The 18,474-nt window shown below is 54.1% G+C and overlaps 1 protein-coding gene across 2 annotated transcripts in view; it reads left to right on the top strand.

Annotated features, from left to right (window-relative positions):
* LOC121269311 (membrane-spanning 4-domains subfamily A member 18-like) overlaps positions 1 to 17,651 on the top strand; it is a 93,963-nt gene extending 76,312 nt beyond the window's left edge. For both annotated transcript variants that reach the window (XM_041173850.1, XM_041173851.1), the window contains one exon: positions 17,187 to 17,651. In XM_041173850.1, coding sequence (XP_041029784.1) covers positions 17,187 to 17,224 — 38 coding nt within the window. In that variant the 3' untranslated portion in view covers positions 17,225 to 17,651. The remainder of the gene's footprint in view (positions 1 to 17,186) is intronic.
* Positions 17,652 to 18,474: the final 823 nt, after the last annotated feature.

The raw sequence follows: 18,474 nt of genomic DNA on the forward strand, positions 1-18,474 counted from the left end.
TCCAGACCCTACACCCCTCCCTATCTCTGTAACCTCCTCCAGCCCCTACAACCCTCCCTATCTCTGTAACCTACTGCAGCCCCTACAAACCTCCCTACCTGTGTAACCTCCTCCAGCCCCTACACCCCTCCCTATGTATGTAACCACCTCCAGCCCTCACAACCCTCCCTATCTCTGTAACCTCCTCCAGCTCCTACACCGCTCGCTATCTCTGTAACCTCCTCCAGCCCCTACAAACCTCCCTATCTGTGTAACCTCCTCCAGCCCCTACACCCCTCCCTATGTATGTAACCACCTCCAGCCCTCACCACCCTCCCTATCTATGTAACCTCCTCCAGCCCCTACAACTCTCCCTATCTCTGTAACCTTCTCCAGCCCCTGCAACCCTCACTATCTCTGTGACATCCTCCAGCACCTACCCCCCTCCCTATATCTGTAACCTCCTCCAGCCACTACATCCCTCCCTATCTCTGTAACATCCTCCAGCTCCTGCACCGCTCCTTATCTCTGTAACCTCCTCCAGCCCCTACACCTCTCCCTATCTCTGTAACCTCCTCCTGCCCCTTCAACTCTCCATATCTCTGTAACCTCCTGCAGCCCCTACACCCTTCCCTATCTCTGTAACGTCCTCCAGCCCCCACAACCCTCCCTAACTCGGTAACTTCTTCCAGCCCCTACACCGCTCCCTATCTCTGTAACCTCCTCCAGTCTCTACAATACCATCTCTGTAACCTCCTCCAGCCCCTACAACCCTCCCTTTCGCTGTAACCTCCTCCAGCTCCTACACTGCTCACTATCGCTGTAACCTCCTCCAGCTCCTACACCGCTCCCTATCTCTGTTACCTACTCCAGTCTCTACAACCTCATCTCTGTAACCTCCTCCAGCCCCTACACCCCTCCCTATCTCTGTAACCTCCTCCAGCCCCTACACCCCTCCCTATCTCTGTAACCTCCTGCAGCCCCTACACCGCTCCCTATCTCTGTAACCTCCTGCAGCCCCTACACCGCTCCCTATCTCTGTAACCATTTCCAGTCTCTACAACCCCATCTCTGTAACCTCCTCCAGCCCCTACTACACTCCCTATCTCTGTAACCTTCTCCCGCCCCTACACCCCTCCCTATCTCTGTAACCTCCTCCAGCCCCTACACCGCTCCATATTTAAGTAACCACCTCCAGCCTCTACAAACCTCCCCATCTCTGTAACCTCCACCAGGCCCTACAACCCTCCCTATCCCTGGACCCTCCTCTAGCCCCTACACCGCTCGCTATCTCTGTAACCTCCTCTAGCCCCTACACCCCTCCCTATCTCTGTAACCTCCTCTAGCCCCTACACCCCTCCCTATCTCTGTAACGTCCTCCAGCCCCTACAATCCACCCTATCTCTGTAACCTCCTGCAGCCCCTACACCCCTCCCTATCTCTGTAACCTCCTCCAGGCCCTACCAACCTCCCTATCTATGTAACCTCCTCCAGCCACTACAAACCTCCCTATCTCTGTAACCTCCTCCAGTCCCTACATGCCTCCCTATCTTTGTAACCTCCTCCAGCCCCTACACCGCTCCCTATCTCTGTAACCTCCTCCAGCCCCTACACCGCTCCCTATCTCTGTATCATCCTCCCGACCTTACAAACCTCGCTATCTCTGTAAACAACTCCTGCCCCTACAACTCTCCCTATCTCTGTAACCTCATCCAGCCCCTACCGCCCTCCCTAACTCGGTAACCTCCTCCAGCCCCTACAACCCTCCCTATCGCTGTAACTTCCTCCAGCTCCTACACCAATCCCTATCTCTGTAACCTCCTCCAGCCCTTTCAACCCTCCCTATCGCTGTAACCTCCTCCAGCTCCGATACCGCTCCCTATCTCTGTAACCTCCTCCAGCCCCTACAACTCTCCCTATCTCTGTAACCTCCTCCAGCTCCTACAACCCTCCCTATCTCTGTAACCTCCTCCCGTCTCTACAAACCCATCTCTGTAACCTCGTCCAGCCCCTACACCCCTCCCTATCTCTGTCACCTCCTCCAGCCCCTGCACCCCTCTCTATCTATGTTACCTCCTCCCGCCCATACAACCCTCCCTATCTGTGTAACCTCCTCCAGGACTTTCCACCCTCCCTATCCCTATAACCTCCTCCAGCCCCTACAACGCTCGCTATGTTTGTAACCTCCTCCAGCCCCTACAAACCTCCCTATCTGTGTAACCTCCTCCAGCCCTTACACCCCTCCCTATGTATGTAACCACCTCCAGCTCTCACAACCCTCCCTATCTCTGTAACCTCCTCCAGCTCCTTCACCGCTCGCTATCTCTGTAACCTCCTCCAGCCCCTACAAACCTCCCTATCTCTGTAACCATTTCCAGTCTCTACATCCCCATCTCTGTGACCTCCTCCCACCCATACAACCCTCCCTATCTCTGTAACTTCCTCCTGCCACTATACCCCTCCCTATCTCTGTAACCTCCTCCAGCCCCCACAACCCACCCAATCTCTGTAACCTCCGCCAGCCCCTGCAACCCTCACTATCTCTGTAATCTCCTCCTGCCCCGACACCCCTCCCTATCTCTGTAACCTCCTCCAGCCCCTACACCCCTCCCTATCTCTGTTACCTCCTCCTGGCCCTACACCGTTCCCTATCTCTGTAACCTCCTCCAGTCTCTACAACCCCATCTCTGTAACCTCCTCCAGCCCCTACACCCCTCCCTATCTCTGTAACCTCCTCCAGCCCCTACACCCCTCCCTATCTCTGTAACCCCCTCCAGCTCCGACATCCCTCCCTATCTCTGTAACCTCCTCCTGCCCCTACAACGCTCCATATCTCTGTAACCTCCTGCAGCCCCTACACCGCTCCCTATCTCTGTAACCTCCTGCAGCCCCTACAAACCTCCCTATTTCTGTTACCTCCTCCAGCCCCTACAAACCTCCCTATCTATGTAACCATCTCCAGCCCTCACAACCCTCCCTATCTCTGTAACATCCTCCAGCCCCTACAACTCTCCCTATCTCTGTTACCTCCTCCAGCCCCAACACCGCTCCCTATCTCTGTAACCATTTCCAGTCTCTACAACCCCATCTCTGTAACCTCCTCCAGCCCCCACAACCCTCCCTATCTATGTAACCTCCTCCAGCCCCTACAACTCTCCCTATCTCTGTAACCTTCTCCAGCCCCTACAACCCTCCCTATCTCTGTGACCTCCTCCAGCACCTACACCCCTCCCTATATCTGTAACTTCCTCCAGCTCCTATACCGCTCCCTATCTCTGTAACCTCCTCCAGTCTCTACAATCCCATCTCTGTAACCTCCTACAGCCCCTACAACCATCCCTATGTCTGTAACGTCCTCCAGCACCTACAAACCTCCCTATCTTTGTAAACTCCTCCAGCCCCTACACCCCTCCCTCTCTCTGTAACCTCCTCCAGCCCCTACAACACTCACTATCTCTGTAACCTCCTCCAGCCCCTACAACGCTTCCTTTCGCCTTAACCTCCACCAGTCTCTACAACCACATCTCTGTAACCTCCTCCAGCCCCTACACCCCTCCCTCTCTCTGTAACCTCCTTCAGCCCCTACACCCCTCCCTATCTCTGTAACCTCCTCTGGCCCCTACACCACTCCCTATCTCTGTAACGTCCTCCAGCCCCTACAACCCTCCCTATCTCTGTAACCTCCTCCAGCCCCTACCAATTCCCTATCTATGTAACCTCCTCCAGCCCCTACAAACCTCTCTATCTTTGTAACCTCCTCCTGCCCCTACACCGCTCCCTATCTCTGTAACCTCCTCCAGCCCCTACACCGCTCCCTTTCTCTGTATCATCCTCCAGACCCTACAAACCTCGCTATCTCTGTAAACAACTCCTGCCCCTACAACCCTCCCTATCTCTGTAACCTCATCCAGCCCCTATCGCCCTCCCTAACTCGGTAACCTCCTCCAGGCCCTACACCGCTCCCTATCTCTGTAACCTCCTCCCGTCTCTACAACACCATCTCTGTAACCTCCTCCAGCCCCTACACCCCTCCCTATCTGTGTAACCTCCTTCAGCCTCTACAAACCTCCCTATCTCTGTAACCTCCTCCAGCCCCTGCACCCCTCCCTATCTATGTTACCTCCTCCCGCCCATACAACCCTCCCTATCTCTGCAACCTCCTCCAGGACTTTCAACCCTCCCTATCCCTGTAAACTCCTCCAGCCCCTACAACGCTCGCTATGTTTGTAACCTCCTCCAGCCCCTACAAACCTCCGTATTTCCGTTATCTCCTCCAGCCCCTACAAACCTCCCTATCTGTGTAACCTCCTGCAGTCCCTACACCCCTCCCTATCTGTGTAACCTCCTGCAGTCCCTAAACTGCTCCCTATCTCTGTAACCTCCTGCAGCCCCTACACCGCTCCCTATCTCTGTAACATCCTCCAGCCCCTACAAACCTCCCTATTTCTGTTATCTCCTCCAGCCCCTACAAACCTCCCTATCTGTGTAACCTCCTCCAGCCCCTACACCCCTCCCTATGTATGTAACCACCTCCAGCCCTCACAACCCTCCCTATCTCTGTAACCTCCTCCAGCTCCTTCACCGCTCGCTATCTCTGTAACCTCCTACAGCCCCTACAAACCTCCCTAGCTCTGTAACCATTTCCAGTCTCTACATCCCCATCTCTGTGACCTCCTCCCACCCATACAACCCTCCCTATCTCTGTAACTTCCTCCTGCCCCTATACCCGCTCCCTATCTCTGTAACCTCCTCCAGCCCCCACAACCCACCCAATCTCTGTAACCTCCGCCAGCCCCTGCAACCCTCACTATCTCTGTAATCTCCTCCTGCCCCTACACCCCTCCCTATCTCTGTAACCTCCTCCAGCCCCTACACCCCTCCCTATCTCTGTAACCTCCTCCAGCCCCTACACCCCTCCCTATCTCTGTAACCCCCTCCAGCTCCGACATCCCTCCCTATCTCTGTAACCTCCTCCTGCCCCTACAAACCTCTCTATCTTTGTAACCTCCTCCTGCCCCTACACCGCTCCCTATCTCTGTAACCTCCTCCAGCCCCTACACCGCTCCCTTTCTCTGTATCATCCTCCAGACCCTACAAACCTCGCTATCTCTGTAAACAACTCCTGCCCCTACAACCCTCCCTATCTCTGTAACCTCATCCAGCACCTATCGCCCTCCCTAACTCGGTAACCTCCTCCAGGCCCTACACCGCTCCCTATCTCTGTAACCTCCTACAGCCCCTACAAACCTCTCTATCTCTGTAACCATTTCCAGTCTCTACATCCCCATCTCTGTGACCTCCTCCCACCCATACAACCCTCCCTATCTCTGTAACTTCCTCCTGCCCCTATACCCCTCCCTATCTCTGTAACCTCCTCCAGCCCCCACAACCCACCCAATCTCTGTAACCTCCGCCAGCCCCTGCAACCCTCACTATCTCTGTAATCTCCTCCTGCCCCTACACCCCTCCCTATCTCTGTAACCTCCTCCTGCCCCTACACCCCTCCCTATCTCTGTAACCTCCTCCAGCCCCTACACCCCTCCCTATCTCTGTTACCTCCTCCAGTCTCTACAACCCCATCTCTGTAACCTCCTCCAGCCCCTACACCCCTCCCTATCTCTGTAACCTCCTCCAGCCCCTACACCCCTCCCTATCTCTGTAACCCCCTCCAGATCCGACATCCCTCCCTATCTCTGTAACCTCCTCCTGCCCCTACAACGCTCCATATCTCTGTAACCTCCTGCCGCCCCTACACCGCTCCCTATCTCTGTAACCTCCTGCAGCCCCTACAAACCTCCCTATTTCTGTTACCTCCTCCAGCCCCTACAAACCTCCCTATCTATGTAACCATCTCCAGCCCCTACAACTCTCCCTATCTCTGTAACCTCCTCCAGTCTCTACAACCCCATCTTTGTAACCTCCTCCAGCCCCTAAACCCCTCCCTATCTCTGTAACCTCCTCCAGCCCCTGCACCACTCCCTATCTCTGTAACCTCCTCCAGCCCCTACAACACTCCCTATCTCTGTAACCTCCTCCAGCCCATTCAACCCTCTCTATCTCTGTAACCTCCTCCTGCCCCTACACCCCTCCCTATTTATGTAACCACCTCCAGCCCCCACAACCCTCCCTATTTCTGTATCCTCCTCCAGCCCCTTCGAACCTCCCTATCTCTGTAACCTCCTCCAGCCCCCACAACCCTCCCTATTTCTGTATCCTCCTCCAGCCCCTTCGAACCTCCCTATCTGTGTAACCTCCTCCAGCCCCTACAACGCTCCCTGTCTCTGTTACCTCCTCCAGGCCCTATCCCCTCCCTATCTCTGTTACCTCCTCCAGGCCCTACACCCCTCCCTATCTCTGTTACCTCCTCCAGGCCCTATCCCCTCCCTATCTCTGTTACCTCCTCCAGGCCCTATCCCCTCCCTATCTCTGTTACCTCCTCCAGGCCCTACACCCCTCCCTATCTCTGTAACCTCCTCCAGTCTCTAAAACCCCATCTCTGTAACCTCCTCCAGCCCCTACACCCCTCCCTATATCTGTAACCTCCTCCAGCCCCTACACCCCTCCCTATGTATGTAACCACCTCCAGCCCTCACAACCCTCCCTATCTCTGTAACCTCCTCCAGCCCTCACAACCCTCCCTATCTGTGTAACCTCCTCCAGCCCCTACAACTCTCCCTATCTCTGTAACCTTCTCCAGCCCCTGCAACCCTCACTATCTCTGTGACATCCTCCAGCACCTACCCCCCTCCCTATATCTGTAACCTCCTCCAGCCACTACACCCCTCCCTATCTCTGTAACATCCTCCAGCTCCTGCACCGCTCCCTATCTCTGTAACCTCCTGCAGCCCCTACACCCTTCCCTATCTCTGGAACCTCCTCCAGCTCCTATACCGCTCCCTTTCTCTGTAACCTCTTACATCCCCTACACCTCTCCCTATCTATGTAACCTCCTCCAGCTGCTGCACCCCTCCCTATTTATGTAAACACCTCCAGCCCCCACAACCCTCCCTAACTCGGTAACTTCCTCCAGCCCCTACACCGCTCCCTATCTCTGTAACCTCCTCCAGTCTCTACAATACCATCTCTGTAACCTCCTCCAGCCCCGACAATGCTCGCTATCAATGTAACCTCCTCCAGCCCCTACACCGCTCCCTATCTCTGTAACCTCCTCCAGCCCCTACACCCCTCCCTATCTCTGTAACCTCCTCCAGCCCATACAACCCTCCCTATCTCTGTAACCTCCTCCAGCCCATACAACCCTCCCTATCTCTGTAACCTCCTCCAGTCCCTACACCGCTCCCTATCTCTGTAAACTCCTCCAGTCTCTACAATACCATCTCTGTAACCTCCTCCAGCCCCTACAACCCTCCCTATCTCTGTAACCATTTCCAGTCTCTACAACCCCATCTCTGTAACCTCCTCCAGCCCCGACAATGCTCGCTATCAATGTAACCTCCTCCAGCCCCTACACCCCTCCCTATCTCTGTAACCTCCTCCAGCCCATACAACCCTCCCTATCTCTGTAACCTCCTCCAGCCCATACAACCCTCCCTATCTCTGTAACCTCCTCCAGCCCCGACAATGCTCGCTATCAATGTTACCTCCTCCAGCCCCTACACCGCTCCCTATCTCTGTAACCTCCTGCAGCCCCTACACCGCTCCCTATCTCTGTAACCATTTCCAGTCTCTACAACCCCATCTCTGTAACCTCCTCCAGCCCCTACAACACTCCCTATCTCTGTAACCTTCTCCCGCCCCTACACCCCTCCCTATCTTGTAACCTCCTCCAGCCCCTACAACTCTCCCTATCTCTGTAACCTTCTCCAGCCCCGCAACCCTCACTATCTCTGTGACATCCTCCAGCACCTACCCCCCTCCCTATATCTGTAACCTCCTCCAACCACTACACCCCTCCCTATCTCTGTAACCTCCTCCAGCCCCTACACCCTTCCCTATCTCTGTAACATCCTCCTGCTCCTACAACCCTCCCTATCTCTGTAACCTCCTCCAGCTCCTATACCGCTCCCTTTCTCTGTAACCTCTTCCACCCCGTACACCTCTCCCTATCTATGTAACCTCCTCCAGCTGCTGCACCCCTCCCTATTTATGTAAACACCTCCAGCCCCCACAACCCTCCCTAACTCGGTAACTTCCTCCAGCCCCTACACCGCTCCCTATCTCTGTAACCTCCTCCAGTCTCTACAATACCATCTCTGTAACCTCCTCCAGCCCCTACAACCCTCCCTATCGCTGTAACCTCCTCCTGCTCCTACACCGCTCCCTATCTCTGTTACCTACTCCAGTCTCTACAACCCCATCTCTGTAACCTCCTCCAGCCCCGACAATGCTCGCTATCAATGTAACCTCCTCCAGCCCCTACACCCCTCCCTATCTCTGTAACCTCCTCCAGCCCCTACACCCTTCCCTATCTCTGTAACGTCCTCCTGCTCCTACAACCCTCCCTATCTCTGTAACCTCCTCCAGCTGCTGCACCCCTCCCTATTTATGTAAACACCTCCAGCCCCCACAACCCTCCCTAACTCGGTAACTTCTTCCAGCCCCTACACCGCTCCCTATCTCTGTAACCTCCTCCAGTCTCTACAATACCATCTCTGTAACCTCCTCCAGCCCCTACAACCCTCCCTATCGCTGTAACCTCCTCCAGCTCCTAGACTGCTCACTATCGCTGTAACCTCCTCCAGCCCCTACACCGCTCCCTATCTCTGTAACCATTTCCAGTCTCTACAACCCCATCTCTGTAACCTCCTCCAGCCCCTACAACCCTCCCTATCTCTGTAACCTCCTGCAGCCCCTACACCGCTCCCTATCTCTGTAACCATTTCCAGTCTCTACAACCCCATCTCTGTAACCTCCTCCAGCCCCTACAACTCTCCCTATCTCTGTAACCTTCTCCAGCCCCTGCAACCCTCACTATCTCTGTGACATCCTCCAGCACCTACCCCCCTCCCTATATCTGTAACCTCCTCCAACCACTACACCCCTCCCTATCTCTGTAACCTCCTCCAGCCCCTACACCCTTCCCTATCTCTGTAACATCCTCCTGCTCCTACAACCCTCCCTATCTCTGTAACCTCCTCCAGCTCCTATACCGCTCCCTTTCTCTGTAACCTCTTCCACCCCGTACACCTCTCCCTATCTATGTAACCTCCTCCAGCTGCTGCACCCCTCCCTATTTATGTAAACACCTCCAGCCCCCACAACCCTCCCTAACTCGGTAACTTCCTCCAGCCCCTACACCGCTCCCTATCTCTGTAACCTCCTCCAGTCTCTACAATACCATCTCTGTAACCTCCTCCAGCCCCTACAACCCTCCCTATCGCTGTAACCTCCTCCTGCTCCTACACCGCTCCCTATCTCTGTTAGCTACTCCAGTCTCTACAACCCCATCTCTGTAACCTCCTCCAGCCCCGACAATGCTCGCTATCAATGTAACCTCCTCCAGCCCCTACACCGCTCCCTATCTCTGTAACCTCCTCCAGCCCCTACACCCCTCCCTATCTCTGTAACCTCCTCCAGCCCCTACACCGCTCCCTATCTCTGTAACCATTTCCAGTCCCTACACCCTTCCCTATCTCTGTAACGTCCTCCTGCTCCTACAACCCTCCCTATCTCTGTAACCTCCTCCAGCTGCTGCACCCCTCCCTATTTATGTAAACACCTCCAGCCCCCACAACCCTCCCTAACTCGGTAACTTCTTCCAGCCCCTACACCGCTCCCTATCTCTGTAACCTCCTCCAGTCTCTACAATACCATCTCTGTAACCTCCTCCAGCCCCTACACCGCTCCCTATCTCTGTAACCTCCTCCAGTCTCTACAATACCATCTCTGTAACCTCCTCCAGCCCCTACAACCCTCCCTATCGCTGTAACCTCCTCCAGCTCCTAGACTGCTCACTATCGCTGTAACCTCCTCCAGCCCCTACACCGCTCCCTTTCTCTGTATCATCCTCCAGACCCTACAAACCTCGCTATCTCTGTAAACAACTCCTGCCCCTACAACCCTCCCTATCTCTGTAACCTCATCCAGCCCCTATCGCCCTCCCTAACTCGGTAACCTCCTCCAGGCCCTACACCGCTCCCTATCTCTGTAACCTCCTCCCGTCTCTACAACACCATCTCTGTAACCTCCTCCAGCCCCTACACCCCTCCCTATCTGTGTAACCTCCTTCAGCCTCTACAAACCTCCCTATCTCTGTAACCTCCTCCAGCCCCTGCACCCCTCCCTATCTATGTTACCTCCTCCCGCCCATACAACCCTCCCTATCTCTGCAACCTCCTCCAGGACTTTCAACCCTCCCTATCCCTGTAAACTCCTCCAGCCCCTACAACGCTCGCTATGTTTGTAACCTCCTCCAGCCCCTACAAACCTCCGTATTTCCGTTATCTCCTCCAGCCCCTACAAACCTCCCTATCTGTGTAACCTCCTGCAGTCCCTACACCCCTCCCTATCTGTGTAACCTCCTGCAGTCCCTAAACTGCTCCCTATCTCTGTAACCTCCTGCAGCCCCTACACCGCTCCCTATCTCTGTAACATCCTCCAGCCCCTACAAACCTCCCTATTTCTGTTATCTCCTCCAGCCCCTACAAACCTCCCTATCTGTGTAACCTCCTCCAGCCCCTACACCCCTCCCTATGTATGTAACCACCTCCAGCCCTCACAACCCTCCCTATCTCTGTAACCTCCTCCAGCTCCTTCACCGCTCGCTATCTCTGTAACCTCCTACAGCCCCTACAAACCTCCCTAGCTCTGTAACCATTTCCAGTCTCTACATCCCCATCTCTGTGACCTCCTCCCACCCATACAACCCTCCCTATCTCTGTAACTTCCTCCTGCCCCTATACCCCTCCCTATCTCTGTAACCTCCTCCAGCCCCCACAACCCACCCAATCTCTGTAACCTCCGCCAGCCCCTGCAACCCTCACTATCTCTGTAATCTCCTCCTGCCCCTACACCCCTCCCTATCTCTGTAACCTCCTCCAGCCCCTACACCCCTCCCTATCTCTGTAACCTCCTCCAGCCCCTACACCCCTCCCTATCTCTGTAACCCCCTCCAGCTCCGACATCCCTCCCTATCTCTGTAACCTCCTCCTGCCCCTACAAACCTCTCTATCTTTGTAACCTCCTCCTGCCCCTACACCGCTCCCTATCTCTGTAACCTCCTCCAGCCCCTACACCGCTCCCTTTCTCTGTATCATCCTCCAGACCCTACAAACCTCGCTATCTCTGTAAACAACTCCTGCCCCTACAACCCTCCCTATCTCTGTAACCTCATCCAGCACCTATCGCCCTCCCTAACTCGGTAACCTCCTCCAGGCCCTACACCGCTCCCTATCTCTGTAACCTCCTACAGCCCCTACAAACCTCTCTATCTCTGTAACCATTTCCAGTCTCTACATCCCCATCTCTGTGACCTCCTCCCACCCATACAACCCTCCCTATCTCTGTAACTTCCTCCTGCCCCTATACCCCTCCCTATCTCTGTAACCTCCTCCAGCCCCCACAACCCACCCAATCTCTGTAACCTCCGCCAGCCCCTGCAACCCTCACTATCTCTGTAATCTCCTCCTGCCCCTACACCCCTCCCTATCTCTGTAACCTCCTCCTGCCCCTACACCCCTCCCTATCTCTGTAACCTCCTCCAGCCCCTACACCCCTCCCTATCTCTGTTACCTCCTCCAGTCTCTACAACCCCATCTCTGTAACCTCCTCCAGCCCCTACACCCCTCCCTATCTCTGTAACCTCCTCCAGCCCCTACACCCCTCCCTATCTCTGTAACCCCCTCCAGATCCGACATCCCTCCCTATCTCTGTAACCTCCTCCTGCCCCTACAACGCTCCATATCTCTGTAACCTCCTGCCGCCCCTACACCGCTCCCTATCTCTGTAACCTCCTGCAGCCCCTACAAACCTCCCTATTTCTGTTACCTCCTCCAGCCCCTACAAACCTCCCTATCTATGTAACCATCTCCAGCCCCTACAACTCTCCCTATCTCTGTAACCTCCTCCAGTCTCTACAACCCCATCTTTGTAACCTCCTCCAGCCCCTAAACCCCTCCCTATCTCTGTAACCTCCTCCAGCCCCTGCACCACTCCCTATCTCTGTAACCTCCTCCAGCCCCTACAACACTCCCTATCTCTGTAACCTCCTCCAGCCCATTCAACCCTCTCTATCTCTGTAACCTCCTCCTGCCCCTACACCCCTCCCTATTTATGTAACCACCTCCAGCCCCCACAACCCTCCCTATTTCTGTATCCTCCTCCAGCCCCTTCGAACCTCCCTATCTCTGTAACCTCCTCCAGCCCCCACAACCCTCCCTATTTCTGTATCCTCCTCCAGCCCCTTCGAACCTCCCTATCTGTGTAACCTCCTCCAGCCCCTACAACGCTCCCTGTCTCTGTTACCTCCTCCAGGCCCTATCCCCTCCCTATCTCTGTTACCTCCTCCAGGCCCTACACCCCTCCCTATCTCTGTTACCTCCTCCAGGCCCTATCCCCTCCCTATCTCTGTTACCTCCTCCAGGCCCTATCCCCTCCCTATCTCTGTTACCTCCTCCAGGCCCTACACCCCTCCCTATCTCTGTAACCTCCTCCAGTCTCTAAAACCCCATCTCTGTAACCTCCTCCAGCCCCTACACCCCTCCCTATATCTGTAACCTCCTCCAGCCCCTACACCCCTCCCTATGTATGTAACCACCTCCAGCCCTCACAACCCTCCCTATCTCTGTAACCTCCTCCAGCCCTCACAACCCTCCCTATCTGTGTAACCTCCTCCAGCCCCTACAACTCTCCCTATCTCTGTAACCTTCTCCAGCCCCTGCAACCCTCACTATCTCTGTGACATCCTCCAGCACCTACCCCCCTCCCTATATCTGTAACCTCCTCCAGCCACTACACCCCTCCCTATCTCTGTAACATCCTCCAGCTCCTGCACCGCTCCCTATCTCTGTAACCTCCTGCAGCCCCTACACCCTTCCCTATCTCTGGAACCTCCTCCAGCTCCTATACCGCTCCCTTTCTCTGTAACCTCTTACATCCCCTACACCTCTCCCTATCTATGTAACCTCCTCCAGCTGCTGCACCCCTCCCTATTTATGTAAACACCTCCAGCCCCCACAACCCTCCCTAACTCGGTAACTTCCTCCAGCCCCTACACCGCTCCCTATCTCTGTAACCTCCTCCAGTCTCTACAATACCATCTCTGTAACCTCCTCCAGCCCCGACAATGCTCGCTATCAATGTAACCTCCTCCAGCCCCTACACCCCTCCCTATCTCTGTAAAATCCTCCAGCCCCTACACCCCTCCCGGTCTCTGTAACCTCCTCCAGCCCATACAACCCTCCCTATCTCTGTAACCACCTCCAGCCCATACACCCCTCCCTATCTCTGTAACCTCCTCCAGCCTCTACACCCCTCCCTATCTCTGTAACCTCCTCCAGTCTCTACAATACCATCTCTGTAACCTCCTCCAGCCCCTACAACCCTCCCTATCTCTGTAACCATTTCCAGTCTCTACAACCCCATCTCTGTAACCTCCTCCAGCCCCGACAATGCTCGCTATCAATGTAACCTCCTCCAGCCCCTACACCCCTCCCTATCTCTGTAACCTCCTCCAGCCCCTACACCCCTCCCTATCTCTGTAACCTCCTCCAGCCCATACAACCCTCCCTATCTCTGTAACCTCCTCCAGCCCCGACAATGCTCGCTATCAATGTTACCTCCTCCAGCCCCTACACCGCTCCCTATCTCTGTAACCTCCTGCAGCCCCTACACCGCTCCCTATCTCTGTAACCATTTCCAGTCTCTACAACCCCATCTCTGTAACCTCCTCCAGCCCCTACAACACTCCCTATCTCTGTAACCTTCTCCCGCCCCTACACCCCTCCCTATCTTGTAACCTCCTCCAGCCCCTACAACTCTCCCTATCTCTGTAACCTTCTCCAGCCCCGCAACCCTCACTATCTCTGTGACATCCTCCAGCACCTACCCCCCTCCCTATATCTGTAACCTCCTCCAACCACTACACCCCTCCCTATCTCTGTAACCTCCTCCAGCCCCTACACCCTTCCCTATCTCTGTAACATCCTCCTGCTCCTACAACCCTCCCTATCTCTGTAACCTCCTCCAGCTCCTATACCGCTCCCTTTCTCTGTAACCTCTTCCACCCCGTACACCTCTCCCTATCTATGTAACCTCCTCCAGCTGCTGCACCCCTCCCTATTTATGTAAACACCTCCAGCCCCCACAACCCTCCCTAACTCGGTAACTTCCTCCAGCCCCTACACCGCTCCCTATCTCTGTAACCTCCTCCAGTCTCTACAATACCATCTCTGTAACCTCCTCCAGCCCCTACAACCCTCCCTATCGCTGTAACCTCCTCCTGCTCCTACACCGCTCCCTATCTCTGTTACCTACTCCAGTCTCTACAACCCCATCTCTGTAACCTCCTCCAGCCCCGACAATGCTCGCTATCAATGTAACCTCCTCCAGCCCCTACACCCCTCCCTATCTCTGTAACCTCCTCCAGCCCCTACACCCTTCCCTATCTCTGTAACGTCCTCCTGCTCCTACAACCCTCCCTATCTCTGTAACCTCCTCCAGCTGCTGCACCCCTCCCTATTTATGTAAACACCTCCAGCCCCCACAACCCTCCCTAACTCGGTAACTTCTTCCAGCCCCTACACCGCTCCCTATCTCTGTAACCTCCTCCAGTCTCTACAATACCATCTCTGTAACCTCCTCCAGCCCCTACAACCCTCCCTATCGCTGTAACCTCCTCCAGCTCCTAGACTGCTCACTATCGCTGTAACCTCCTCCAGCCCCTACACCGCTCCCTATCTCTGTAACCATTTCCAGTCTCTACAACCCCATCTCTGTAACCTCCTCCAGCCCCTACAACCCTCCCTATCTCTGTAACCTCCTGCAGCCCCTACACCGCTCCCTATCTCTGTAACCATTTCCAGTCTCTACAACCCCATCTCTGTAACCTCCTCCAGCCCCTACAACTCTCCCTATCTCTGTAACCTTCTCCAGCCCCTGCAACCCTCACTATCTCTGTGACATCCTCCAGCACCTACCCCCCTCCCTATATCTGTAACCTCCTCCAACCACTACACCCCTCCCTATCTCTGTAACCTCCTCCAGCCCCTACACCCTTCCCTATCTCTGTAACATCCTCCTGCTCCTACAACCCTCCCTATCTCTGTAACCTCCTCCAGCTCCTATACCGCTCCCTTTCTCTGTAACCTCTTCCACCCCGTACACCTCTCCCTATCTATGTAACCTCCTCCAGCTGCTGCACCCCTCCCTATTTATGTAAACACCTCCAGCCCCCACAACCCTCCCTAACTCGGTAACTTCCTCCAGCCCCTACACCGCTCCCTATCTCTGTAACCTCCTCCAGTCTCTACAATACCATCTCTGTAACCTCCTCCAGCCCCTACAACCCTCCCTATCGCTGTAACCTCCTCCTGCTCCTACACCGCTCCCTATCTCTGTAACCTCCTCCAGCCCCTACACCCCTCCCTATCTCTGTAACCTCCTGCAGCCCCTACACCGCTCCCTATCTCTGTAACCATTTCCAGTCCCTACAACCCCATCTCTGTAACCTCCTCCAGCCCCGACAATGCTCGCTATCAATGTAACCTCCTCCAGCCCCTACACCCCTCCCTATCTCTGTAACCTCCTCCAGCCCCTACACCCCTCCCTATCTCTGTAACCTCCTGCAGCCCCTACACCGCTCCCTATCTCTGTAACCATTTCCAGTCCCTACAACCCCATCTCTGTAACCTCCTCCAGCCCCTACACCGCTCCATATTTACGTAACCACCTCCAGCCTCTACAAATCTCCCCATCTCTGTAACCTCCACCAGGCCCTACAACCCTCCCTATCCCTGGACCCTCCTCTAGCCCCTACACCGCTCGCTATCTCTGTAACCTCCTCCAGCCCCTACACCCCTCCCTATCTCTGTAATGTCCTCCAGCCCCTACAACCCTCCCTATCTCTGTAACCTCCTCCAGGCCCTACCAACCTCCCTATCTATGTAACCTCCTCCAGCCACTACAAACCTCCCTATCTCTGTAACCTCCTCCAGTCCCTACATGCCTCCCTATCTTTGTAACCTCCTCCAGCCCCTACACCGCTCCCTATCTCTGTAACCTCCTCCAGCCCCTACACCCCTCCCTATCTCTGTAACCTCCTCCAGCCCCTACACCCCTCCCTATCTCTGTAACCTCCTCCTGCCCCTACAACGCTCCATATCTCTGTAACCTCCTGCAGCCCCTACACCGCTCCCTATCTCTGTAACCTTCTCCAGCCCTCACAACCCTCCCTATCTCTGTAACATCCTCCAGCCCCTACAACTCTCCCTATCTCTGTTACCTCCTCCAGCCCCAACACCGCTCCCTATCTCTGTAACCATTTCCAGTCTCTACAACCCCATCTCTGTAACCTCCTCCAGCCCCCACAACTCTCCCTATCTCTGTAACCTTCTCCAGCCCCTGCAACCCTCACTATCTCTGTAATCTCCTCCAGCTCCTACAACCCTCCCTCTCTCTGTAACCTCCTCCAGCCCCTACAACACTCACTATCTCTGTAACCTCCTCCAGCCCCTACAACGCTTCCTTTCGCCTTAACCTCCTCCAGTCTCTACAACCCCTCCCTCTCTCTGTAACCTCCTTCAGCCCCTACAACCCTCCCTATCTCTGTAACCTCCTCCAGCTTGTGACTGAGTATCACGCAGATTCTGCAATTCTCTAATTCCGGCCTCTTGACCATCCTCCGATTCCCATCGCTGCAGCATTGGCGGCCGTGCCTTCTGCTGCCTGGGGCCTTGAGCTCTGGAATGACCTCTCTATACCTCTCCAACTCTCTGTTATGATTTTTTAAAAAATCTTCCTCTTTGACTAAGCTTCTAGTCACCTGTCCTCTAATATTTCTTTATCAGATTCAGTGTCCAATTTTGCACCTTGGGACATTTTTACTCTGTTAAAGGCGCTATCTAAGTGCATGTTGTTGTCAAATGGTTAGCATTGTCCCATGGTTCACAGGCTGAGCTGCAAACTTTGGATATGTGGAGCTGCAAGTGCGACAAAGGCATCTGTTGAAGGGAGAGGGTGTTTGGGTGAAATCATGCTGAGGTGTACTTGTTAAGTAAAACTGTTAACAATCTGCATTTTGTTCCTTCTAGTGACGGGTTCCAATAGGCGTTTTACAAGTCACCATTGAAGTTGGGCGTCACCGAATGAGCCAGGACTCACTTGGACCACCAGAGAGTCAGACTGAAGACAATCAGCACTCTGCACCCTGCCCAAGGCCTTGATTTTGCTTGTACAAAAATGCCCAGATCTCGAAGTCGAATGGGTGTTTGGGGGCGTGTGGATTCCTGAGGTTGGAGGGAACGAGTAGAGCCCAGTTGTCCTTGTGAAGAAGAAATAATTCCTGTATAAAGGGCCCTTGCGCTTGTACCCATCTTTTCCAAGTTTCCAATCACAATCTGAGAGCCTGTCCTCCTTTTTCTAACACATTGAAAGGAGACAGCAGTGTCATGCTGTATTTTGTGAGCTACCTCTGCAACAGGAGGGAAGGCCTCTGCTCCTGCAGTTTGTAACCAAAACAGTGTTGATTTTACATCTATTAATAAACGAAATGTTATCCACAGAAGTGAAAGCACTGTCAATACAGATTTTTCAGAGTCTCCATTTGTGAGAATGACATTCAGGTAATTGCAGATTTGTCACAACCACTTACATAGGACATAGGACTATGAAGCAGGAGTACACCATTCAGCCCTTTGAGCCTGCTCCGTTATTCAATCTTACATGGATCAAGCATGTGTGTTTGTTTCACTGGCGTGGCAGGGACGGTGTATGTGTGGGGAGTTAGGAGAGAGCAACCAGGAGAAAATGGGCACAGTCCTCAGCTTAAATATCTGTTTACAGGATGAGCAAGTTGGTTGTTTCATAGAAACTTACAGCACAGGAGGCCATTCGGTCTTTCCTTTGCTCCCATTCTATCTCCAGGTATGATAAAGATTCACTCAATGATACTGCATGGAAGGGGACTTTCATTAGATACACTCCCTGACTCTTTCACCATCTGTCTTATATTGCCGTCATTGGAAATGGTTTCTACTTAATTACAGAATCAGAGAATCTTTACAGTACAGAAGGAGGCCATTTGGCCCATTGAGTCTGCACTGACTCATTGAAAAAGGATTCTACCTAGTCCCACTCCCCTGCCTTATCCCCGTAACATTGCACATTCTTTTTCAGATAGTCACCCAATTCCTTTTTCGCTACCTCAATCGAACCTGCCTCCACCACCCTCTCAGGAAGTTCATTCCAGACGCCAACCACCCTTTGGGTGAAAAAATTTTCCTCTCATTATTTGTACTCCTTTTGCCAATTATTTAGAATCTGTGCCCTCTCATTGAGTTCTCCTGAGTAGCAACAGTTTCTCACTATTTACCCTGACCT

This window comes from Carcharodon carcharias, chromosome 24 (genome assembly GCF_017639515.1).
Source record: "Carcharodon carcharias isolate sCarCar2 chromosome 24, sCarCar2.pri, whole genome shotgun sequence".
NCBI lineage: Eukaryota > Metazoa > Chordata > Chondrichthyes > Lamniformes > Lamnidae > Carcharodon > Carcharodon carcharias.